Source organism: Equus asinus, chromosome 10, assembly GCF_041296235.1.
Source record: "Equus asinus isolate D_3611 breed Donkey chromosome 10, EquAss-T2T_v2, whole genome shotgun sequence".
NCBI classification, from domain to species: domain Eukaryota; kingdom Metazoa; phylum Chordata; class Mammalia; order Perissodactyla; family Equidae; genus Equus; species Equus asinus.
In genome coordinates, this window is record NC_091799.1 from 30,431,954 (window position 1) to 30,458,559 (window position 26,606).

At 51.1% G+C, this 26,606-nt stretch overlaps 1 protein-coding gene across 45 annotated transcripts in view; it reads right to left on the minus strand.

Annotated features, from left to right (window-relative positions):
- The window catches only part of ZNF618 (zinc finger protein 618), a 176,159-nt gene that overhangs the window by 66,100 nt on the left and 83,453 nt on the right, over positions 1–26,606 (minus strand). For 41 of the 45 annotated variants that reach the window (XM_070518927.1, XM_070518925.1, XM_070518926.1 and 38 more), the window contains one exon: positions 14,017–14,060. The exons of the other annotated variants lie outside the window; for them this stretch is intronic. In XM_070518927.1, the coding sequence (XP_070375028.1) occupies positions 14,017–14,060 (44 nt within the window). The remainder of the gene's footprint in view (positions 1–14,016; positions 14,061–26,606) is intronic. 45 annotated transcript variants of the gene reach the window in all.

Consider the following 26,606-nt stretch of genomic DNA (forward strand, 5'->3'; position numbering starts at 1 on the left):
CCCCACACCCCAAACAGAGGTCATGATGGCAAATACAACTGCAGCGTGACCAGCCTGACTCCTGGCAGCTCACGGAAGATGCGACCACGTGAGGCCCCCTCTCGCCCACAGGCACCGTGGCCCACAACGGCCCGTCCCCTTAAATGTGACCCCCTTGCTGAGCCGAGTGGACAGGCGCAACTTCTCTTTCCCCGGCTCCACGCTTTAGATTTACAAGCCCAAATGTTGCTTTTCTCGGATGCTCTGCATTTAATTAGGTGCCCTAATAACAATGGAATCGCACAAGTACTTATATCACTTTGAATTAGGAGCACGGCTCCTTCCAACTTCTTTAAAAATTTTTTTCATATATCATTTTTTAAAATAGAGCTCATTATTTTAATTATATCCATTTAAATGTACAGTGGAGCCGCTGGATATTCTCAGCACGAATCATTAGGTAGATTAGTGAAAAAAGCACTCGGAATCCATCTCCATGCTGACACTCCATAATCTATTCTATTTGTGTCGCTGTAAAATAGATTTATATATAGATAACTACAAAATAGTCGCTCAAGATACGCAATCAATTTTATATTTAACCCGACTCACACTTCCACATAAAATCTGAAGTTGGGCACTAAAAGGATATTTCTCAGTTAAGTACACACTGTCTGTGGTCACCGGTTACTGCCCACGCCAGAAGGCTGGGAGAGAAGCCAGACGGATGGGGCCCTGCCCAAGGAGGGCCCTTCGAGCCCTGGCCTTTCAGTAAGGCAACGAGGCAATGTTCCTCGAAGGCCTAGGGGTTCCACAGCTGTGGCCCAGAAACAGCCACGAGGCCTGAATGAGAAGGGCGGAACTGAGTAGGGCTCCACCACCTGCACTCCCCTGGTCTTCGATATGCACAGCTTTGCTTTTGGTCATATATGTATATGTTGTGTCTATATCTACATGGGCTTTTTCCTCCCTGTAGTGGGGTAAATGGTGCCCCCCCGAAAAAGACGTGCACAGAATCTGTGAACGTGCCCTTTACTGGAAAAAGGCTCTTTGCAGATGTAATTAAATTAAGGATGTTGAAATGAGATCATCCTGGATTATCCGGGTGGGCCTTAAATTCAATGACAAATGTCCTGATAAGAGACACTTGGGAGACTGGACCGACAGAGAAGGAGGCGGTGGCAACGCGACCACAGAGACTGGGGAGCTGTGGCCACAGGTCAGGGAACGCTGCAGTCCCAGAAGCTGGAAGACGCCAAGAAGAGACTCTCCCCGGGGCCTCCAGAAGGAGCAGGGCCCAGCGGACACCTCGATTTCAGACTTCTGGCCTCCAGAACCGTGAGGGAAGACCCTTGTGTTGTTTTCAGCCACGCCCACGCGGCTCGTGCTAATTTGTTACAGCAGCCGCAGGAAACTAATGCAGCACCTAAGACTCAATTTGAAGAAATGGCATCGAAGCACTTAAGTCTGCAAACCGCTGCCCTCCACGAGGCTCGGTTTTCTGTTGCTTCGTTCTTGTTCGCTGCCCGCCCCCCCCATCCCCACCGTGATGGCGCGTGGCCAGTCCCACGTGCCCGCAGAGCCCACCCAGGGGAGTTTCAGAAACAAATCTCTTCCTCTGAGTCTTACAGCCCTTCTTCAGGTGCTTGTCCCCATCCCATCACACCTGGTGTTCAGAGGAGCCTGTGGCCAGACGGGGAAACCGAAGCACAGGGCGGGGCTCGTGTCTGTTTTGCTCAAGACCACAGCCTACTCCTTGCGCACGAGGCCTGGTGCACGGCCGGGACTCAGTCAACATGGCGAAGGAGCGGCACGCCCAGCGTCACACGACTTCCAGTGATGAGGTTGGCCTGGAAACCACTCTTCCGGCTCTCACCCACAAAACCCTGTGGCTAAGACAACGCAACCAAATGCCTTCGCAGTGGATTTGAGGCCCAAAGACAAACGCCATTTCTGGCCATGTCGGAGGGAGAGTCCTAGGGGACTCCGAGTGCCCGGGAATCAGACAACTTTCCTTCTGAGCACAATTTCTACATCATTCCACCAAAAGATGCGAATGCTTGAAGTTCTACCAAGTCGCAGTAATTAGGAGAAGTCCTCAGTCCTGCAGCCTGGCCCCTGCTGTGACTTGGTTTTCCCATCTGCACGAGTGAGCTGGAATCTGACATCGAAGGCCCGGCTAGAGGCCAGCCCTCTCCCCGGCAGGGTGCGTGCATCTCCTCGCACAGGGCGGGAGCAGTGCATCCATCTCTGCCCAAACATGCAGCCTGAGGACCACTCCAGCCCCTCCACAGGCTGCTGTTTATATGCTCTGGTACTTTAGCCACCTGAAATGTCAAGGGTGGGGAAAATCTCCATCACAGTGTATAAATAATGACTTGGTTAACTCCCTCTAGAATAAAACTTCATTAAGAGGCTCCACTCATTAAGAATGAGGGTTAACTGGTCTCAAGCTGAGCTTAAATACACTCGCCACGAACACAGGGAAGCATGCGGTGTGAAATGAATTAACGGGCATCCAGCCCTGACTTCAGGGGCCGCGTATACCCTGCTGCAGAGGCTGACCACTCCAACTCTACCGATCTGCCCACCTACCAACGGTCAGAGTGAAAGGATTTTCACCTATCCGTAGATGTCGCCAGGCTCCCTCCTTGGCAACACTTCCTAAGGCCAAGGAGGTGTGGCCTCCACCGTTCCACCAGGGCTGCCTTTCCCAAGGCCTCCCGGGCCCTCTACGCTCCTAGATCCAATGGTCCCATTTGGGTCCTCTTGGTCCACCAGAGCCTTTGACAAGCTCCCCTCCGTCTCCTCCATCTGACTCTCTCCCGACTTTGCTTGGGGCTCGCCCAGTGGGCCGCCCACCTTCTGGCCACTCCTCTGTCTTTCGCTGATTCCTCCTCATCAACCCAAACTTTACCCGTTGACACGCCCCAAGGATCACTTCTAGAACCTCTTCTATTTCTATCCACACTCACTCCTTAAGCGATCTCATCCAGACTCAGGCTTTTAAATATTAACCCTATGATGATGAACCCCAAACTCTCTCTCCAGCTTGGTCCTCCTCCGAACTCTAGACCTGCATAAACAGCTGCCCCTGCTTGACACCCCCACCTGGATGCTCACAGGCACCATATTTAACAGATCCAATCTGAGCCGCTGCTACGTGCTTCCCCCAAGTCAAGAAAACAATTCTGACCCCTCCCCGAGGGCTCTTCCCACTAAACCCCGCAGTCTAAGAGGCCACAGTCCAGGAACTGTAGTCTTCTCCAATTCAGTTAGCAGCAATGCCATCCTTCCAGCAGATCAGGGCCAGACTCTGGAATTATCCCTGACGCTTCCCTCTCTCTCACCCCCTACTAATGAATCTACCAGCAAATCCAGCAACTCCACCTTCAAAATACTTCCAGAACCGACCACTCCTTACCACCCCACGGCCACCACTCTTGTCCAAGAGGCCATCCCCTCGCTCCTGTCTCATCGTAATAACTCACAGCCAGCCTCTCTGCTCCTCCCCTTGCCTAACATCCCGAAATCTGTGTTCAACACAGAAGCCAGAGTGATCCTATTAAAATAAGCCAGCTCATGTCACTCTTTGGCTCAAAACCTATTTATGGTTCCACTCTCACCTGGAGGAACAGCCAGGGTCCTCGCCCCAACCCTCAGGGTTCCCTGTGACACGTCCCACCTCCACTAACCTCGTCCACTAACACTCCCCCTCTCGGTCCCCCCTCCCTGGCCACACCAGTCTCCCTGCTCATCCATGAGCACCGGGCGAGCTCCCACCTCGGGCCTCTGCCTGAAAGAGCCGCCCCTTCCCCAGATGCCCCATGGCTAGTTCTCCACGCCTTCAGGTCTTTACTAAACATCCCAGTGCGAGTGGAGACATGGCGGCTGCTGGGCTTCCACTCTCCATCTCCCCTCCCTGCTTCACGCATCCTGCGTTCTGCGTTTACCCTACGTTTTTCTAACATACTTGCTACCTCCCATCCCCTCCACGGCCTGTCTCCCCACCAGCGACCTGAGCTCCAAGAGGAGAGAGACTTTGTCTCATGGGTTCACGGTCACATGGAAGGATCACAAAGCTTCACAGAAGGATCCGAGGACTGAGTCCTGGAAGGTCAACGCCGGCGCAGCCTTCGAGGCATCCACGCCCCGTCCCCAGAGAACGTCGATGGCTTAACTGCTCCAGTCGATACTGAGAACTGGAGACAGCAACATCCCATCCATCTGGCCCTCGGCAGAACAGGGGTGAGAGACGTTTCACAGGAGCCAACTTTCTGAATAAGTGAAGCTTATTCAGAGTGTCAAAGTCTTATCTTTATCCTTTCCAATGGAAATTGTCTCAAATGCTACACACTCTCCCACCTTGTGAAATGCCCAGAGAGAGGAGCCTGGTCATGTTGTGACACGTGTTTTTTCTCCAGCTTTATTGAGATTGTTTTTTTTTTTTAAAGATTGGCACCTGAGCTAACATCTATTGCCAACAGTCTTCTTCTTTTTTTATTCCTTCTACTCCCCAAAGCCCTCCAGCACACAGCCATATATTTTAGTCGTGGGTCCCTCTAGTTGTGGCATGTGGGACGCCACCTCAGCATGGCCTGATGAGCAGTGCCATGTCTGCGCCCAGGATCCGAACCTGGGAAACCCTGGGCCGCCGAAGCAGAGCGCGCGGACTTAACAACTCGGCCATGGGGCCGGCCCCTGAGATATTGTTGGCATATATATAACACGTGCGAGTGGAAGGTGTACAGTGTGATGACATGATACTGCAAAATGACACCAGCTCCGGAGGATGCAGGGTCACTATCACCAGCATCAATTAGCAGACTCGGGTGCCCTCTATGACATGGACAAGGGGCCCTCGGTCTCTCATGAGTGGCTCTGGGGATGCCCCCTCTGCTTCTAACGGGCTCCTGCTCCGAATCCGCCCTCCAATTCTGCATGGTTCCGGAGACCTCCAGAGGCAAGGACCCTACCCCACTGCTTTTTGTATCCCTGTGCCTGGTCCCTGGCAGATGTCAGCTAACATCTGCTGAACGATACAGACAGAACATGACCAGACGCAAAGACACCACCATGCAGAGTGGAAGAGATGGTGGTAGTGATGATGGCGATGACGTAAATGACGCAAATAACAGTGGTGAGGACCCCTCTCTCTGTTAAGGGCACTCTGGCCAGGGCAGCTACGGCCGGCGCACGGAGCGGCTATGACGTGCCCAGCGTGGCGCTTCACGCCGTATTCATTCTCCGTCTCGCCGGTCCTCACGATGCCTTAAATGGTAGGGCAGCTTTGCTTTACAGATAAAACTGAGGACTGGAGAAGCAGAGTGACTTTTTCACGATTGCACAGCTTTCTAGGGGACAAAAGCAGGATTCACCCAGATCTGCCTGATGCCAACACCTGCGCTTTTGGTCATTTGGATGATTTGCGTTTTCTCTTCGGGAGAGAAGAGCAAACAATAAAAGCACTTGTTGAATGAATGAATAAATAAACGACTCCATGACTAGCAGCTCAAAGAGACAGGGAGCGTATTCCCTTGTCTCCTACTGTGTCCCTAACATCCTGACAGAATGGGGCACATGCTAGATGCTAAAAACAGTAACATGGAAATGCAATAAAATAAAGGAACGAAGGATTCCATCTCTGCCACAGAGAAAAGTGTCTGGGCTCTGAGTTGGCTGTTGACCTCCAACTCTCCTTGACATGCTCTAAAATGGCCGCTGGGCTCACCCATGTCCTTTGGATATAGAGTCTCCTGTTTATAGCCACAAGGACAGAAATCACAGCGGGGATAAAGGCTGAAGCTTCACCACCAGCCTGGAAGGGCCAAAAGAAAGGCGCTATGACAAAACCCCAGTTTTCACAAACCCCAGGAACGAGGCCTGTGTATTTACTATTCCACCCGTGTTTCAAATCTTCACGCCATCACCCAAGCCTTAATAACCCTCAGAATTCTCTGCACTTCCATTTCTGTCATGTATCAATGATATATTTTAATAAATAGTCAAGTAGAAAAGATTAGATTAATAGATTAAAACTATTAACCTGTTAAACAACTCTCAACAGTCTAGAAATTCAAAATAACCCACAACGCATAAATATATCATTAGTTTGAAATAATTCTTAGGCACTTAATTTTCTTCAATGTATGGTGTCAGTCAGCCACAACGCCGGGTAAGATGGCAGTTCAGGAAGGCGGCATGAGGATTTAAATATTAAGAGTTAATTCCCTGGTTAATTTAAACCTAAAATAGAGAAAAGCAGGAGGCTTGAGCAACACTGTCAAGTCGCAAACTCCTACATTTAGCAGGTGGGGCCCTCTGGGTACAGCTGGGAGATTCTTTCAAGGGTGTCACGGCACATGGAAGTTTGGCCCAGGTCATTAGAAAGAATTAGCATCAACGGCATCTTACACGTGCTGCCTTCGGTTTCCAAGGGTTCAGGCAGGGGGACAATTCAGATCTGCTGGCAACATGCGCTGCTCTCTGAAGACCCCGCTTGCTGTGTCTCCCCTCACACAACTGTCGGGACACTGCAGACTCAGGAATGTCACCCAGATTGAAGCCCCTCGACAGGCAGGCGGGAAAGGGGTGGTGGCAGAGGGACCCATGCCCACTGTCCTGCTCTTCCAGGGCACCCATGGGGTCCCATGCAAACCCCAGAGGGCAGGTAACTCAACCAGTGAAGAGGGAGGCAGTACCTAGACTCTCATGCTGGACATATCAACAGAGGATAAATACCCTCCTTCGCCACCAATGTTCTTTCCAGCTGAGGCTGCAACTTAGCAACCATCCCTTTCTCTCACTCTCTGATGGGGAAGTCCTCTGGCTACTTTCTCCTTGGAATGAAAGGTAAAGAAGCTTCCCAACAGGTCTGCTCCCCCTCCATCCTGCCCCCGCTGACAACTGATGCTTACAGAGCTTTGCCATCCCTCCAATGTGCTCCCCGCATCCTGGTGATGCATCCCCCTCCAGGCTCCAGCTGCCAGACCTTGAGACCAGCTGATGACAGACTAAGGTTTATAAGGCACAGCCAGCTCTGTCCACCACGCTCCGTGGAGGACCAGGCTTGGTCCCTCACTGCCCGGACACACAAATGAGACGCCTAAGGACACGGTCGGGGCCTCCCAAGGGGTCTGGGGATGAGAAACTGGATGCGTGGACCACTCCCAAGCTTCCTAACGTGCCCACACCTCCATTTCCTGTAGTGTAAGCCGGGGATGGCTGTTCACACTCACCACGAAGGGCTATTTAGAAGGTTCAAGCACAGAGATGTACACAGGGCGCCCAGCAAGGACCACACACACAGTGGGGCTCAATAATTGTTAGTTCTTTTCTCCTGTCCTTGCCAAGCATTCACCAGACAAAATGGGAACAGTTCGGTCAGACTATGAAAAGGAGGTGCTCTTGGGCCATGGATGGAGTACTCATAAACGGAGTACAGGAGGAATTTTTAGCCCCTATGAAAACAGAAGGAGTGGTGGGCGCGGCCACCCTCCATGTAGCAGTGACGGAAAGATGGGGACACGCACTGCAGCCAGGTGCCCTGCAGGATGGGAAGATGGCAGTGATCAAGAAGGCAGGTGTGGATGTAACGATGTTCTTCACCATCCTGGTTTGCGTGGAACCTGGGGGAAGCTGAAGCCGGCGGTGAGGATTTTTTTCTTCCATTGGCAGAGCCAGACAGATAGCGAGGGTGCCGAAATTTCCCGAGTCGCTTCCTCAGATCAAAGGCCTTTGTCATTCAGGGCCTCAAGAAGCGACCAGGCCAGATCATCCTGGTCACCATGCTCAAGACTGTGCTTCTCCAGGACGAGGCAAGACTTCCAAATGCTCCAAACTGATAACTCCAGCTTCACAAGAACTTTCTTAATTTGCTCGAGGAGCACAGGTGGGAGACTCAGGCTGGGAGGGTGGACTGAAGAGGGGTTCCCTGGAGACCCCAATCCCTTCCCTTTGCTGGACCACCCCAAGCTCGAGAACCAGAGTGCCATTTGGAAAAAAAGTGATTCACCAATTTTGACGTCCACGGGTTGTAGTTTGCATTTCGTGGCTGTCCCAGAGGACAAACCTGAGGCTGTGTCTGGATTTTCAAGAATCTGCTCTATTCACAGAGTCCAGGTTTAACAGTGACTGATTAAGCAAAGAGTGACCTCTGTCCACCGAAAAAGCAAGTGGCCCCTTCGGAACAAGCACGTGAACCCCAGAGTCAGCATGCAATTTATGATCTTTGTATTCAAGCTTAACCAAAGCTTGGTAGGCTGAGAATACACATTTCTGGAAACCAAGTGAGCTCCAACCACAGGAGCATAAGCCTAGAGTCGAGATGAAGACGCAGCCTGACCGAAATATACCCGGAGTTCTCAAGTCATTCATTCTGCTCATACAGTACTGCTCACTGACTAGCATTGCGCCTACTGTCACTCTGCATTTTTGTGCAGATAAAGTTAACTTGTTTAGGGCTCCTTTTATTTTACTGCTGAAAGCCACAATGCTTAACAAGAAGATACTATTTAAAACAGCATTATGCAGCCACAACAGATGTGGTTATCAGAGGAAATGATCCATCGGTGAAAATCTTGGCTTAGAGGACAGACTCAGCTGGGCCCAAAGCCATTTGGCTATGGGATGCCCTTGGACAAGTCTATTCCTCAGCTCCCTCTGGGGAGGAGAGACGGCGATCGCCGCCTCGGAGGGCTGCTGGGAGGCTCACACGTGAAAAACGCACGAGACAGCAACTGGATCGTGGAGAAATACGAGCTCCATCGCCACCCTCGTCCTTACCTTCAGCCCACTCGCCAACACCAGGCTCCACAAGAAATCAGTCACCGCGGCTAGCTCCTTCTAGGAACAGAATCCAGCATGGCAGTGATAAAAATAGATGTTCAATGAACACCTACTATGGGCCAGGCACTGTGCTAAGGGTAGACGTTATTATTATTATTATTATTATACTGAATCCTCCCTGACAGCACTGTGAGGGCGGTACTGATATAATCCCAATTCTACAGAGGAGGAAACTGAGGCCAGGTTAACCCGCCCAAGGTCACATAACCAGGCAGTGGGTGATGCCAGATCTGAACCCAGGCGGTCTGGGCTCTTCAACATCGTGCTAAGCTGCTCGGCCCTTGGCAGGGCTGGAGAGCCGGCGAGGAAGACGCCCGCAGACCAGGCGTGGAGAATCGTGCTTTTTCGGGACTCACAGAATGCTTTGCTGAACTGGCCTCCCGAGGCCTGAAAAGACGGCCTTTCAGAAACTCACCTCCAAGCCTCCCTTCTAAGGTCCTCCTGTCCTGAACCCTCAGCAACGCCTCTTTAACACCTTGCCCTCTGCAGCTTATTGTCCTCCTGGCAGATAGAACAAGCCTTTTAAAACCAAATCATGTCATGCCGCTCCTCTGCTCAGAATCCCCAGCAGCTCCCCATCTAACGCAGGGTTAAGGCCAAAGTCCTGACAACAACCTCCAAGGCCCCATCCAGCCGGATCAGCCTCGCTGCTGTTGCTCCAACACAGTGCACGCCCTCCTGCCCCGGGGCCTTTGCACCTGTTGCTCTCTCAGTCTGGAATGTGCTTCCCCCAACAATGACGGCTCAGCTCAGTCCCCTACTTCCTTCAGATCCTTGTTCCAACATCACCTTCTTGATGACGCAATACTCCTTCTGGCTCTGCCAAGCCCACGCTCTGCTTCTCCCCCACAGCACTTTTCATCATACGACACGCCACGTATTTTTACGCATTTATGATGTCTCCTCCACTCCCGCTAGAGCATCAGCTCCACCAGGCCAGGGGTTTCTGTCTATTTTGCTCAGCGCTGGACTTCCAGCACCGAGGTCAGACCCTGGCACTCAGTAGGCCCTCAAGAAATATTTCTGGAATGAATGAATGAATGAGACTTGGTCTTATCAGGTCCTCCCCCAGCCCACTCTCCCGTCTTGTGAGCCGACTGGTACACAGAGCGAACAAATGAGCCCTTAACCCCTTCCATCCCTGGTCCCCTCATCTCCGAAATGAGAGGGCTGGAGGATTATCGAGAGTCCTTCCAGCTCGGAAAACCTCCAACCGACCAAAAGAGGCATAACTCTTCCCGATGGCAAGGCTGTAGCTCCATTGCCTTGATTATAAAAACTGCCTTTCCTTTTGAATTTTCGCTGTGAAGCCCCCACAGCCCCCACGCCTCTTGGCATAAGTGAGGTCTGGCTGTGGTTGTGCGATGTGATTTGTCACCCGCATGGCAGGGCAGCACGAAGCTCAAGCGCTGGGATGGCCGGTCTCGTAAAACCGACCCAGGCCGGGTTACAGGGAAGTAAACCAAACCACACTCGGCTGTGTCTTAGGATCAGAAACACCACCTCACCTCGTCCCTCTCAATTGAACACTAATTCCTTAGCAGCCCAGGCTGTTGGTTTTGGGGTTCAGCCAGAGGCCCTCTGGAGAAGGAACAAAATGAGGTGTTCCGGGCCAAAAGGAAGGCGCTGGCTGGGATGCAGGCAGACCCTGGTGTGATAACCGAGGGTGCCGCAGCACAGCTGGAGCTGCGGGCGGAGGCCACGTCAGAGGGTCGGCGTCCTTCACGGTCACTCCTGTCCAGGGCTGTGTGGCCTGACTGACTTCAGGGGGGTCTCAGGCATTTGTCTCCCCACTGTCCCCACTCAGGGACTGAATGAGTCGAATGCTCCAGACAGTGTCTACACGTCCAAACCCCACCTAACCCAAGGCCAGGGTCAAATCCACCAGTGGGGTTGGCTGAGGCCTGCACTAAAGTTCTCCTGACGTTTAATGTATAATTAATTCACTTCTCCGACGGAATGCTGGGTCACTATACTATAACTATACTATACTATATATACTATATACACTATACTATAACATTGGTCTTTCAAACGATGCTCTCTGAGCTTTAACTGCAGAAGCCATATAAATTCACCTGGGGGCTTCTTCACAGGCCTGCCTTCTTGACAGGCCCTCAGCCTCCGGCAGGGTCCCCAGGCCCTCGCAGGCTCCTAACGTCTGGTAACTCATCCCCCGCATATCGAGAAGCCAGGAGGGCACGGCAGTTAAACACAGGCATCAGAGAAGTCAGACCTGGGGGGCAGCCTGGCTCTACGACTCCCCTCCAACTGGGCAGCCTGAGCCCATACACCTCTCTGGGCCTCAGCTTCCTCATCTGGAAAGTGGGAACACAAAGACCACGTCCCTCATAGGGTGGTCATAAAGATTACATAAATTAACAGTAAGTTCATATGTGTAAATCACTTAGCTCAGAGCCTGCCACGAATAGTACCATAAATGGTAGTCATTATCATTAGAAATTTCTCCTTTATGCCTCCTTGAGTCACACAGTCCTGAGGTTTGTGCTGGCCCTTCCTGGTATATAATCTGGCATCATGGTAATAACAGGGGGTTCCACCACTGAGTACATGCAAGTCTTGGCTAGTTAGGGAGAGCAAACAGATGCCACACATGCCACTTTCCCCTCCCCTGCCCTGGGCAGGCATCTCTAATCGATCTCAGCATTCTTCCTCTGACTGCGGCCGTGGGCTAATAAGACTCAATTCAGAGCTTCAGGCAGCCACGACTACACTGGGGAAAGCTGCCTGCTATCTTCTGATCTGCTGTGGGAGGGATTCAGGCACTAGACGGCGAGGGCAGGGACCTCATCCGCGTGAGGGTCACGAGGAAAGGATGGAGTTTGGTCCATGTTCACTGCTGTAAGCCCCGCACTTTGGACAGTGCCCGCCAAGTGGCAGACACTCAACTATGTGCTGGATGAATAAATGAGCAGCTAATCCGTCTGAGTCCAGAGCACACGGGACTGGCCTGACCCAGCAGGTGCTGGAGGAATGCGGCAGGACAGTGGGCGAGGCTGGCCAGACCCTCACCTGACACAGCGTCCTTGGCTTCGGCAGGTTCAAGGCCTGACACAGCCAGTCACTCATCACATGACCTGAGCAGGCAGGGCCTCTCTTCCCCATGTGCACAATGAGACGGAGGGACCAGACAAGGCCCAAGGCCCCTCCAGTCCTGACATTCTGATCCAGGAAGCACTTCCAGGCACCGCCAGTCAAAGGACGCCCACTGCCCCACAGGCCACAGCCTCAAATGCTGTTCTTGCACAAAACCCCATTCCCAGGGGCCCAGGAGGGAAACACAGGTACTGGGCAGCTGCTGGCCATGTGGGTCACCGCCTGCGTTCACAGCCCCAAGCCCGTACACTCCTCCTTTCCAGCCCACACTCCCAGCCCCCTCATCACCCCACATCCTCTCCCCTCTCAGTGTAGGGTACCCATCCCAAAGACACTCACTGAGCACCTTCTAGAACCCAGCCCACCTCAGCGAACAAGACAGACGTGGTCCCTGCCTACAGAGCCGCCACTCGAGAGACGGGGAAAGTACACAAATCTACGGAGTGTCAAGAGGCCATGAGGGACACAGGCCACAGGAGGGGGAGGAGGGTACCCTGAAGAAAGGGTCAGGCAAGGCTTCTTTGAGGGGAGGATGCAATGAAGACCCGAAGGATGAAAGGGCACCAACCACGGGAGGATCAGAGAAAGAATATTCCAGGCAAAGGGAACAGCACTTGCAAAGGTTCTTAGACAGGAATCAGGAGGTTGGCAAAACACAGCCGTTTACGTTTTTACATATTAACTATGACACTTTCGCATTATACTGGCAGAGGAGAGAATGTGCCACAGAGATGGATGGCCTGTGAAGTGTGAATATTCACTATCTGGCCCTTTACAGGTAAAGTCGGCTGACCCCTGGTTTAGAGTGTTAGATAAACAGAGAGGTGGTCAGGGCAGCAAAAACAGACTGAGCAAGGGGGAGACGGACGCACAAGGGGACTGGGCAGGTGGGCGGGAGCCAGGCCATGCTGGGTTGTGTGGGTCACAATGGCCTCCAGCCTGGGGTCTTGGCCTCCACTCCACCAGCCTCCAACCCACCCTGCAACCGGTTGCCATGGTGATCTCCCCGAAACCCAGAGCTGAACATGTTATTCTTCTGTTTCCCAAAGCGTGTTCCAAGGAACACTCGCTCCATGGAATGAAATTCAATAATAAAGTTCCACGGTTAAGTCAGTTTGAGAAACATGGCATTCTCACTTCCTCTCTTGGATGTTCTCAAGCAAGCACATGAGCACACGAAAGGCTCTGAAAAGCCCCACAGCAAAGAAATCTGTTGACTTTAACTCACTGTCCTTTAAACTTATTTGGCCACAGAACCTCTTTTTTCCACAAAAATCTCAATATTTTAAAGAACGAGCATTCCATGGGCTAAAAGGCAAACTCCTCTGCTCGGCATTCGCCATCTTGATTTTGTGCATGTGGCCTGGGGAGCCATCTCTCTCATCTGTCCCTTGCCTTCTTCCTGTCTCCAATTGCCCCAAACAAAGGTTATTTGGCCTCTCCAGCTCTGTTCCACCTAACGGAACAGCAGCAGGAACAGCACTGACATTTACCACCTGTGCCACTGGTGATGGGCGTCTGCTGCCTGGGCCTGTCCGGTATCTCTTTCCCCCATCTTTGGTAATGACAGCCTGGCTTTCCTTTGGGGACCACCCCTCCCCCACCTCCTGCCAGCTCCAAGGGTGAGGACATACCCCTGGTCTGGCTCAGCAGAATATTCCATCCTCCTGCTTTGGAGTGACTGTCAGGGTAACGAGGACAGGACTGAAGCCGGGTCAATGAATTCCGGACTAGGAAGGGACTGGCTCCCTCGGAGTTCGCAATGCAGTAGCTGGGATGGTTTTCAAGCCCAGGTCCATTTTGTGCTTCACCCCTAAGTTCTCCCCAGCCCAGGATTGAGCCATCCTTAGATTCCAGTCACAGATGCACACAGAGGGCACCAGGAGTGCTGGAAAGCGCTGCCCACAACCTCACATCTTCCAGGCAAGTATGGATACTTCTCAGCCAAGGCAGGTGGCCTGGATCATCCACTCTCTCACATGGAAGGTGAGGACCAGAGAGAGGCGGCTGTTAGCAGTTGAGACCAGGGAGAGGGAGTGGGGTACGACAGGGGACAGGGGAGGGGGCGTGTACCTGCTCGCTGTGCTTTTCCTTCCAGCTGCACTGGCTCCGTCAGCCTGCAAAAGAAACCCAAAACACCTCCATCAGCCAACGGAGAAGACACAGATTCTACTCACTGCCACCCCACCAAGGTCCTGCTCAACACTAGCCTTCAGACAGACAAGGGAGCTGGTCACAAACCCCTGCTCCATTCCTCCAGGCCGGAAAAATCCACCCCAAGTGGTGAGAAGGAGTCAGGATACCCCTCCCACCCCATTCACTTGGCCCTTTAAATCCAGCTGCGCACCCACTGCCAACACAAACCCAGCAACCACAGAGCCCCGGGGACTTCGCGAAACGTAAGTAACCAGCTAAATCTGAGACTGAATTGCATCATTTTTATTTTCAGCTGGGATTTCCAATAAAACAGTAGCCACAGATTTATTCCTACCGACCAGAGGGGGAAAATCCTATTATGTTAAAATATTCTGTCCCCCAACCCTTCGAGCAGGGGAGGCAAGAGGAAGCGGGTTCTTAATCTCTTTTATTTGGGGGTGGGGGATGGGGGGATAAGGCCTGACCAAATGAAATGTTCAGAAATCATAAAATTCTGGTTCCGATGGAGAGACTGAGGTCATGGACGAGGAGGGAGCCGCCTGAAGTCGCATGAGGCCTGAATGACAAATGTCTGGGTCCCCGGCTTCTCAGCCAGTGCTAGGGGACCTCTATGCAGAGGCTGAAGGAGGCCAGACATGGAAAGAACGCCTGGGTTGTCCAACACCAGCGGCTGAAGATGCCTTCTCTAGCTTTGTCAAAACATTTATATAATAAAACAATCGTGGTTAGAATAATGTAGGTCACAACGCCAGCATACACGTGTTTCCAAATTCAGAATCTTTCCGATTTTAGAAAGGTAACGTAGCGCATGTGTTTTACATTTTCAAACAACCTTGGCAGGGTCTGGGGAGCCCCCAGAACTCAGGCATGTTGATGTTTCTACAGTGAAACTTCGGCAGTCAGCCCTCTGCGGGATAAGCCAAGACCACAACCAGCCTCTTCTCCCTGAGGTCAAGTTCCGCCGCCTCATCAGTTACCAAAAAAAAAATCTTTCTGTTCGTTTTGAAGTTTTTCTGAATTTCAGGATTGAGGACCTAAAATCAGAACTGCTTTAGCTGCCTTTGGATGAGCGCTTAGGAGAGGCTGCAAACTGGCAAAAGCAGACGGCAGACTTCAACTCAGACAGTCAATATATAAAAATAAAGGGATTTCACCCAAAAGGGGCCAGATTTCAGCTTCTCTTTAAAAACCAGCAACACACATTCCCACATGGCCACAGTCCGCTGGCACTGACATACCTGGTCTCCACAGTGCCCCCCCCCCCCACCCCCCGCCTTATACCCAGCCCTCAGGCCTGGCCCCTGTGGGTATCCAGAATCAGTCCCCCTGGCTAACTTCTCAGCAGGCGCTAGCGTACAGGCATTAAATGCCTCTCACTTAGTCCTCTTGATAGGTCCCCCAACACACACACACAACATCCCCATTTTATAGGTGAGGCACGGCGGGTCAAAGAATTGGAGTGGTTTATCCCAAGTCCCACAGCGACAAGCCCAAGGTCAGGGTCACACCGATGCCCACCTTCCTCGGCTCTGGGATAGCGGATCCCATGCCAACGTTCAGGAGCACCCATCAGGAAACGGGGTGAACCCACACAGCCCCACGGCCCACACGAGGGAAACGGGAGGGTGAAGGACACAGAGAGAGGGAGAAATCTGAGCCCCGGGAGGGAGAAATTAACAGGATGCCCGTGTATTATTTCAGTGGAAGAAAGAAGAAAGAGGAAAACGGGTTTGCATATCATTTCACTGGGAGCAAATGAGCGGGATCAATGACAGCCTCTTTCCGACATCTTGCCTTGCTCAAAACTCATCTGCACAGCCAACGGGAAGCAGTCGTTTTAACGTCCATGTCATAAGAGGCAGGAGTGGGAGGGGCTGGAAATTCTGCCCCAGAGAGCTTAAAACAATTGTGAAATCCCAGATGACCTCTCATCTTTCACTCTCAACTCGGGGTATGTATTTCTAGCATTTCATACATATTTTTCATGTTGTCTTTTCTTGCCCTTTTTCTTTACAGTTTCACACAAGGGTTGACCAGCTCAAGCGCAGGGAACATGTAACTGGGTAGGGGGAAAGCTTCTGTTTTTGGCACACCTAATCACGGCCACCTGTGTGTCCCTTTTCTTACCTTTATGAGACTTGAGCTTCTCAGCCCTGGAAGCAACACCCATTTTTGTTTTGCACCCATTTCCACAAAATGCGAAAAACGTTCAAATCGTTATCTAAACAAATCCTTTTGCAGAACCATAGGTGGCAGGAGTGAGGAAGCGGAAGTGCTGGAGGGAGGGGTGCCTCGGCAGGGTGTGAAATGTCCCTTGATTGGCAGATACGGGAAAGCGGATACGGATAGGGGTGTCAGTGGACAATGGACTCAAGGGGAAGACGTCCAAGACGGCAGGTGTCAGTATCACAGCACCCGTCAATCACAGCATTCGGGCCTGGCTGAGTCCGGCCCCACCATGACAGGGGACAGCCTCTCGGGCCCTCCCAGCCCCAGCTGAAGGCCACAGTGTGATTCTGTCGTAGAGATCCATAAGACACCAGGCCAGCTGTGCATCCTCACAAACACACCACAGCGATCCCCAAATTCAGGTGAACCTCTAACACTGCCATTTTCCTAGGCCAAAACGGTCTAATACCAGTAATCTCACATGGTTCAACCTAAACCACAAACTCACCGTCACCCAGTATAACCCCACCTGATTCTCCATTTGGCCTGAAGTTTAAGAAGATGGGGTTTAGGGTCAGACTGTGTGAGCTCGAGTCTTGGTTCTGCCATTTGCTAGCTGTATGATCCTAGGCAAGTCACTCATCAAGGCCTCAGTTTCCTCATCTGCAAAATGGCTCCATGCTCATCCTAGGACCTACCTCCCAGGGCTGGCATGAGACTCAAATAAAGTAACGTATGTAAAAGTACGTAGCATGGGCTCAGCTAGCATGACGAGAACAATCATTAACAATACAGATGCAGTTATAAAGGCCACCAGTTACTGGGTCCAGGAAACCGAGGCACAGAAAAGCGGAGTGACTTGTACAGATGACTCAGTGGATGTGAGAGCAGCAGAGCAGGCCTGGACTGTGCCAGGGGTCCTGCCAGCCTGTCTTGGGCCCCATCTGAATCCTGTGCTGCAAGTTGGCATCTCCTAAGCGTCCATCAGCCCCCACAGCCCTGCGGCCTTCTCCAAAGGGCCGGGAGAAGGACACTGGATACAAAGATGGAGGTGAATTACTAAGCACAGGCTTAAGGAATGGAAACTCTACTGCTGCTGCCACTGGACCATGTGTCCCTAAGGGATGCAGCTTCCTGCCCTGGCTCTGTCTGGGTCTCACTTTGAACCTGGGGCAAGGTCCTTCTTTTCCCTGGACCTGAGGTTCTCATAGGTGAAAATGGGGACAGGAGGCACAAGAGTTAAGTCATATCATCTCCCCACTCCCTGTCATCTCTGTCACTCTATGTGGAACTGACCCAACCTTAACCAAACCTCTACGGCAAATGAAATATGGTGGGGGACGGGGGGCCCAGGAGAGACCTTCCTTCTCACTCTTCCACAGGTGGAGTTAAATATATCTGGCCCCCCCGCCCCCCAGCTCCCCATAAGGGTGCCTGCCCCCCTTTTCCAGACCCAACCATTCCTCATACACCAGCTTCTCCTTAGGACCCGGGCAAGGCTATTTTTGGTTTCAGTCGACCCTCCTCTTCCCTCCCAAATGAATGTTAAGTTGTTCTTTTCCATTCTCTTATTAAGGATTTTCTTGGAAAGAAAATATTATTCCAAACCCAGAAATTTTATTTCTAAATTTGTGCAAATGTAAGTTGTAAGACATTAGCTGCATTTCACATTTTGTGCAAATGGCAGAAACAGGCAATTCGTGTGCTACGGGATGGGGGGCTGGCCAACGATTTCGATAAAATAAACCCTTTTTTAATTTAAATGCTAATGCACTGAATTAAAATTTAATAACTGAGGAAATTGAAAAGCCGAGCAGGAATATTGGAAATAAATCCAAGCAGAAACAGCTGAAATTAAAAATTCTACAGAGTGGGAGGATAGCAGCTAAGCTGTCTTATATGATTACATTTTTTTTTTTTTTCAGAATGAAGCAAAAAAAAAAAAAATCCTATCTCTCGCTGGCTCTAGGGCAGTAAATCCACAGTGCTGTGATTTATTGCTCAATTTTCCTGAGGGAAAAAGGCTTTCTTTCATGCTGAAATATTTCATAAATTTCAAGCCAGCATAAATTCTTAATTTAAAAGTTATGGAGGTCACATTTAGTGCACTGGTACGGTTCCAAAATCTTAAAGGAATAGCAGCGACCAGAAAAAAGCAAAAAGGAGGGGTAGGATTCACTCCTTTTTTTTTTTTTTTCTTTTTTTTAATTTTGGTTTTAATTCACGAGTTGAAATTTCGTGATTAAAGATCCCTCCTGCATGGATGGAAGCCAAACACATGGGGGAACTGGTGTCTGTTTGGAAATCGGCTGCAAAAGATGGAGAGATAAAGACTTAATTCAATTATAAACAGGCATTTTTTTTTTTTTTTAAAGCCACTTGAGGAATTTCTGGTAAAAATTTCCTCCCTTCATTGCGCGGGAAGGGGTGAGGGTGGGGGAGGGTGGCCAATGTAATTGCTTCTCTTAGATCTCCAATCTTTTGTGCACACTGATATATTCATTTGTTATACAGCTGTTCAGCGGCGGAAAGAATGCTGGGGCGCCCATAATTCTAAGCAAATCAATCAAAAATTAATGATTTGTCATGCTTGCACAATGGAGGAAAACAGCTCCTTGGGTCCTGGCTGCCTGATCTCGAAGAATGAAACGCCCTTCTGCAATAAGAGAGCCGAGCCAGAGGCTCAGGGAGGCTGAAGTGCCACCGCAAATATAGGGACTCACGGTCCCCCGAGCTCTGAGAGGATGGAGGCGGCCACCATCTTGGAGAGGGCATCTCCAAGATGGCGCCTCGGCCATCAAGCCCAGGATGGACCTAGCGCAGCACATTTCCGTGGTGGGATAATTAGGATCTTGCCTTGGCCCTCCCCTACTGCAACTCAAAACCTGCTTCCTCTCTGGAGACATCAATGACTCCCCCTCCCCCCACCACATCTGATTTGTACCCGTTCACTGTTCTTCCAACAGGGCTCACACACCACCACGGGCATCTTTCACCAACTCTATGGGACGAGGACCACAGTTCCTGGAGGGCTGTCTCCCCCTAAGACTGTGCCTTCCTCCTGGACAAGGACCACATCCTACACACGGCCATGCCTCCAGCACCCAGCACGGGGCCCGGCACGGGGCAAATATTCGGTAAATATGGTTGAATCCATTACTGTAGTTACTATTTCTCAGGAAATAACTGATAATGAGGTTGCTTAGATGAATGATGAAATGCACTGGCAACCATACTCGGATGAAATACAACAACTGATCTTAAATAATCAATCGCTCCTTTATTCATTCAACAGATATTTCTTGACAGCCTACTATGTGTCAAGTACTGTGCTGGGCTTTGGGTGGACAACCTCAAACTCACCGGCGGACAATTCCAAATTCCCAGGGTTCCCTGCTTCTTAGCTTCTCTCCACCCTTAGACGGGAAGAGAGGATGTGAGTCCAGGAGAGAAAGGAAGTTGTCTGCACCCTCAAAGGCCCTTGAACACTTGTATTCTTTCTCACTAATTCCCGTGGATGTTATATTATACAAGTATCAAATGTGTATTACTCCAAAATACCTCTACGTACTTCATATCTATGTATGCATGTTAGTTCTAAAATAGAAACTCTGTTTTAAATTACCAACTGGTACAATGGACCCTGTAGGAAAATGCTCAGCCTCAGCAGTGAGTGAAAATGAGTGCCCTGGACCTGGAGGCCTGGAGCAGGCCCTGCACCTGCGGGAAGCACCTGCAGAGAGCCCCAGGACCTGTCCAGAGGGTGATTCTCTGTCCCCTACTATTTACTGAGGACACAGGGTCAAGTGGGGCCGAAACAACTCAAGCCTCGTTTACACATCCCTTTCCTTCCCAACAGCCAGCGGATCCCCAAAATGTAACCTGAACTTCTCTCTCTCCCACTGAGGCACAAGACTCCAATCAGAAAGTCATTCGCTCATCCGACAAGTATTTACTGAGCTCTTATGCACCAGACATCATTCTAGGCAGCTGGGAGATATCTCTACCCTCATGGTGATTACATTCAAGCGGAGGAAGACGGTAATATTGGGGTAATAGATAAGTAAAATATAAGGTATGCTAGAAAGTAACCAGTTAAGTAGGGGGAAAAACAGAGAAGGGTAGGGGGTAATCAGACTGCTGGGGCCAGGGAGGAGCCATGGGTTGTGATTCTAAGGGAGGTGATCAGAGGAGGGATCATTGGGCAAACGATGGAAGGAGGTGAGGGAGCTGGCCAGGTGGTGTCCGGGGAAAGGGAATGGTCAGCAAGGACTCAAGGGCGGGAGCGTGCCTGGTGTACTCTGCAAACAGCGAGGATGCCCGTGCTGCTGGGGCTGAGTGAGTGAGGACGAGACAGGGAGAGGTATGGGAGGTCGGCCGTGCAGGGCCTCTGCGGCCACTGAAAGGCTCTGGCTTTGACCCTGGAGAGTCCCTGGAAAGTTCTAGCAAAGTGACATAATCTGATGTCCACTTAAAAGAAATCATTCTGGCTGCTGTGTTGAGAATAGCCCATCAGGCAAGGGAGGGAGCAGGTAAGAGGCTGGTGAGGAGGTCACTGCAGCACCCCTGGGAACAGACGAAGGTGGCTGGGACCAGGGAAGTGGCAGCGAGCGGGTGAAGAAGGGCTGGGTTCTGAATACACCGGGAGGGAGAACCAACAGCACACGCTGATGACCTGGATGTGGGGGAGGAGAGACGGAGTCAGGGAAGATTCCAAAAATCTTGGGCCTCAGCACCCAAAAAAACGAAATTGCATCTCCCTGATACACAAGAATGTTAATCATTGGCATGGCACTTTATAGGGCCTTAGACCCCATTGAGTCCTCCCAATGACCCTGTGAAGCAGACTCTGCATCTGAACTCTCCCCCTGTGAACAAGAAGCAACCAAGCACCCAGAGGGGCCAAGTGACTTGCCCAAGGTCACACAGCTGGTCAATGGCTTGGGCAGGGCTCACATAAATCTTCTCAACCCAAGTCCATGGCCATTTCCTCTATACACTTGGCCCTTAATCTCTAGAACCAACACACCAAACCTGGCCCCCAAAGATGAAGATGAACTGTTTTCCTATGGAACCATGGGGCCCCAACTCGAGCACAGGCAGCCCCTGCTTTTACTCACCAGGTGTTCCCCAAAAAACACCTACTAAGGGTGACAGTGCCAACACTGCACAGTAGCTTCACAAGTTATAAAGAAGATTCCACTCCCGGAAAACTAAATCTATTATAAAGTCCTGCATTAGACTTTGCTTCTTAGATCAGTGATATGTTTCTAGCATGTGGGACTTGGTTTTTAATTTTGCATTTGCTTTTCCAACTGAACATGGTTACTCAAAGCCACTGACTGGCCTGGGTTCCAAGCCTGAGGTGGGGTGGAGGCTGCCAGAGAAGGCTCCGGATTAAAAGAGTTAGAGCTCAGATGGGCGATGGCATTTTTCAATAGATATTTGCAGAGCTCACAGTAGATGTGTGATTTTGAGCAAGGCCTTGGGGGGCTGACTCTAAGATGAATCAGACATGGTTCCTTATTCATTCGCCCCGATACTACGTATTAAGTGCCTACTAAGCACTAGTGGCACATAACAGTACCAAGCGACACGAGAGTACCAAGAACAGTGGGGAGACCAGCATAGATTATTTAACTGCTTCGTGGTACCAGTTTCTAACTACCCACTGAGACATGTGCTGGGAGGAGAAAGCCCTGGGTTCCACAAGCATCTTTGACAACAGGATTCAATGAGACTGTAGGGTCAGGAAGGGCTTCCCTGAGGAAGGGATGCTGGAAAAGGGCGCTCGGGGCTCCTGCTTGATGCGGGGAATGTAAAATCTAGATGCAAATGAAGCGAGCACAAGCTGGCCACCAGGGAGAGAGCAGAAGGGCACCATGCTGCCCAGCTGGGAAGGCTGAGTCACTGAACTCTGCAGGGCTGTAGACTTCCCTCAGGGCCTTCACCTCGGAGGGAAGGGACCAGCCCATCTGATGTGCCCAGCCTCACACAGGGAGCTCCTAACTAGACCCCTGGTCAGGGCCCAGAGGCTGAAGGAGACCCCAGAGATGCCATCATCAATTGGCCAAGTCTCCAACTACAAGATAAACCCAATAGGGATGATCAATGTCTATTCCTCTCAGTTAGGATGCCCTTCTGCCCCTCCCCAAGCCCCTGCTGTCTGACCTAAGTGTCAAGAAACAAACCAAGCTTCCTAGGAATGGAATCAACGCAGGCCTCGTCTGTTTCATATGAGTTTCCACATACAGGGAGGTTCTTCTCCTCTGGTGGGCAGCCACGCAGACTGGAGCAGGACCCTAATACTGACATCATCGTTGTTGTTATCATCATCATCCTCATCACCATCATTGTTGTCGTCGTCATCATCATCATCATCATCATCACCATCACTGTCGTCATTGCCTTTGTCATCCTGATCAATAGCTAGTGATTACTGAGCACCTGTAAACCAGGCTAAGGAGTTCTGGCTTCACCCCAAGGCTTCTAAGGCCATCTTGGAAGGCATGTACACCTCTGAAAGAAACCACTGACTGCAATATGGAGGCTGGGAGCCCAACACGGAGGCCTCTGTCATTTTCCAGGGAAGAGATGATGATGGTCTTGGGATGGTGGTGGAGGAGAGAAAGCTCCAGGACCAAGAGCTATCGGGAGTGACAAGGATCAACTGAGATAACACGTGGAAAGCACCCAGGGCGGGGCTGGCACAGAGTAGTTGCTCAATAAATGGCAGGTTACTAATCAATAAACCGCTGCAGCTGTTGAGGAACCCCTGGCAGTCTTAGCCTGTGTGCAGAGACCCAGGCACCTGGGAAGGACGGAAGGAAAAGATGAACCCACCTCCACATCTGTGGGCTGACTCATGGACCTTAGAAGAAGGGGGAAGTCTCAGCTTCAGAGAGGAGAGGGCAGTAGCCTTCCTGGGCTGCCAGTAGGACTCACCACCCAAACCACAGGCCCGGTTCTCATCCCAGGGTGCCGGATGCCACCACAGTTGGAGCCTGCGGCCCACACGTGCATTTAACGGGTCTGTGACGGCTGCTGGTTGCTTAATGTGTGTAAATTCTTTGCCCAGCCGGGTCAGATCCCAGAGGGGTCAAGGGCTGAGTCAAAAGTGTGAGGGTCGTTCCCGGGCTCGGGCCCAGCAAGGTTACTGGGGTTTTCATTGTTTCTTTTTTAACTTCTTATAATGCAATAATTCTAAATTTAAAGGAGAGTTGCAGAAAACGTATGGGGACTTCCCTTCCACCCTACACCCAGCATGATGGGCTACAGGCGGGGACAAACAGGGTCAGAATTCCGCCTGCAAACGGGCTGTGGGAGGGGACCATAGGGGAGCCCGAAGCCCAGTTAGGGGGCTGATGCCGGCATCCAGGGAGGGTCAGCCGGTGCCTGAGCTGAAGCAAGGCGAGGCCGGGTCTCTCTCCCCGGGACCAGCAGTCAAAAGCCCTCAGGCTCCAGGACTAAAGTGTGAGGAAGGGCACTAGCATGGGAGGCAGGCCGGGCAGAAACCCTGCCATTTGCTGGTGGGACCTCGGGCAAGTGACTTGACCTCTCGGTGCCTCCATTCCTCCCTCTGCAAAATGGGTGCGATGCCAGTGCCCACCTCAGAGGCCGTGGTGAAGAGTGAGATCAACCATCCGGTGCTAACGACAGGGCCTCGACATCCACAGTGTCAGCTCGTATTATGAATCCAGCACACAGGGCCTCAAATGGGGATAATACTAGCCGCCCCAAGCGGCCAGCATATAGGCCAGCCCTGGGCTCGGGCACCGCATGCAACATCTCATGTAACCTCCTCAACCACCCCAAGCGGCAGGGGGCAGTCCCCAGGCCGCTGTCCAGGCGAGGACCCACAGGCTCGAGGGCACAAGGACGAGCCGAGAAGAAGCTCAGCCAGGACACCCACTCAAGCTCTGAGTCCAAGGCCACGTTCTCAAACCCGACACCGTGCTGCCCCCAAGGCCCGGCGGGTGACCCGGGCGAGTGACCTTCCCCGTCTCTAAGAGCAGACACTAGACTTGCTCCTCTGGGTGCCGAAATGCTGCTCTGTTTGTTTTCTTTTAGAAAAAGAAACGCCTCTCGGTTCTTTACAGTCAGACGGTTAATCTCCCAATTTACAAAAGAGCGAGTCATGTGACTGCATTCCACAAAAATTCTCTCTCCAGGTTTATGATTTTACAGAAAACTCCAGGGAAAACCGCCTGGAGCGAGTTAAAACCAGATCAGCCATAAACCATGTCCTGATACAGCCTCACCAAGCCAAGACTCAGATTACTCATTAAATACGTGATAAATATTCGCTTCAGATCAGCAGGAAGTTGGGGGTGGGGGCGGGGAAAAAAGAAAAACTTTTGACTTCTTGGGGAAAAACACCTATTCTAAGGACAGAGGGTTGCAAGCTCCAAATGAAGGGAACCCAGAATTGGGGGACGGGGTTTGTAAAAGTCACCCCCTTACACATTTTCAAGTCAGGCAGTAAGGGGAAAAGGCTGGTCCTCAAACTTCTTCAAGGGGACCGAAGTAGGGCCTGAGCCCGCTGAGACACGGCAGCCCCCAGGGAAGACCAGCAGCCGCCCACGCCAGGCGACCCTGCTGGCCCCAGGCCTTCCTCGGACCACTGGCAGAGGTGATCTCTGGCCCTCTATTTGTCCGTCTGTCCAGTGATGCTGCTGGACTGACTGCCTCTCAGACATCTTCCAACTCTGACGGCTGGGGTCAGGCTGAGCCGGGTTCCAATTCTATCTGGGCCACTAAGGAGCGCTGTGACCTGTATCAGGTCACATTGTTTCTCTCTGCCTCAGTTTCCTCCAATGTAAAAGAGAGACAAATCCCCATATCACACAGCTGCCGGGTGGATGAAATGGCATGAAGTCTGCAACGTCCTCAGCTAGCGCTAACAATACCACATGGGCCCCAGATCTGGATGATGTCATTATGATCACACTGATGGTGGTGAGTCAAACTAACACACTAAAAAACCCCAAATATATCCTGATCCCTCCAGCAGGATTTACTTGGCACAGGGGTTCCCTGCATGGAACCTGGAGGCGGATGGCCTAGGTTCAAATCCTGACTCGACCAGTGACAAGCCATGTGACACCGGGCAAGTCATTTAACCCTCTGAGACTCAGTTTCCTCATCTGTCCAATGCGGAGAATAACAGTACTCACTCACCTCACAAGGTTATTTAAATTACTTAATATATGCAGAGCTTTCAAAACAATGCCTGGTGCATAGTAAGTGCTAAGTATTAGCTATATAAAAAAATCGTTTATTAGAATGACTTATCGTTTATTAAACATTACCTATATAATTATGATTTCTTAAAATCTGAGCAAGTCTCTGATTCGCTCTGAGCCTCAGTTTCCCTAGCTATAAGCTGGAGAATTTTGACCCAATGGGCTCTGAGGATGCTCCTAGTTCTGAAACTCACTGATTCTGTTGATTCTGTCTTGGCTCACACTGTCCCCCTACCTAGACTGTGGTCCACTCTGACCAGCTGGACATCAGGCCCTGCTCCTTCCCTGACCACAAGAACAACTTCCTAGAGCAGCAAGGGCGTGCATGTGCACACCTGGGGACATCACCGCTGTCTGCAGCTTTGCTCCCAATCAGCTGCAAGCTCCACAAGGATGGCTACCTTTTCAGAGCTCCTCTCTGGCTCCACAGCACCCAGGGCTGTGTTGCATACAGAAGGGGCCTCATAAAGGTCAGTCAATTGGGTTAAGATGTAAAGGAATTATACTGCCAACACTTAAGAGAACCATAGTGGTGAACGGGGCCTAGGGGCTCACCTAGACCAAGAACGGCAACCAGCTTTTATTTTCAGAGCCAATTCTAATCAATTAGTAGCGGCTGCCTGGGGGGATGTGTTGAGAAGGATTCTGGAGCCACATCAGAGCTCAGCTAGGACCAGTGCTGTGATTGACTACTGATGTCTGCAGTGAGCATGGAAAAGCTGGGGATGGTGGCATGCTCGCCCCCTCTAGTCCAACACCTTCCTTTTATAGATAGAGAAACTGAGGTCTCTTGACCCCCAAAGCACCCTTCTTCCGGTCACCACACTGTCATTTGCAAAAACATTCCTACGTGAAGGAGGAGCCGTGGCCTTTTAAAATTTAGAGAGAAAAAAAGGACACCGAAGAAGAAAGAAGACCAAACACAAAAGAAACACACAGAAAAAAACTACATGTACAACATGGGCTTACTTTTGTTGTGAAAGAAAAATAAAGAAGGGCAAAGTAGAGGCTCTAAGAAAGACTTTTTTCCTTTTTAAAGAAAGAAAAGTCTGGAACACACGCTCAAAGTAGAAGTCTTACAAATTCCTATTG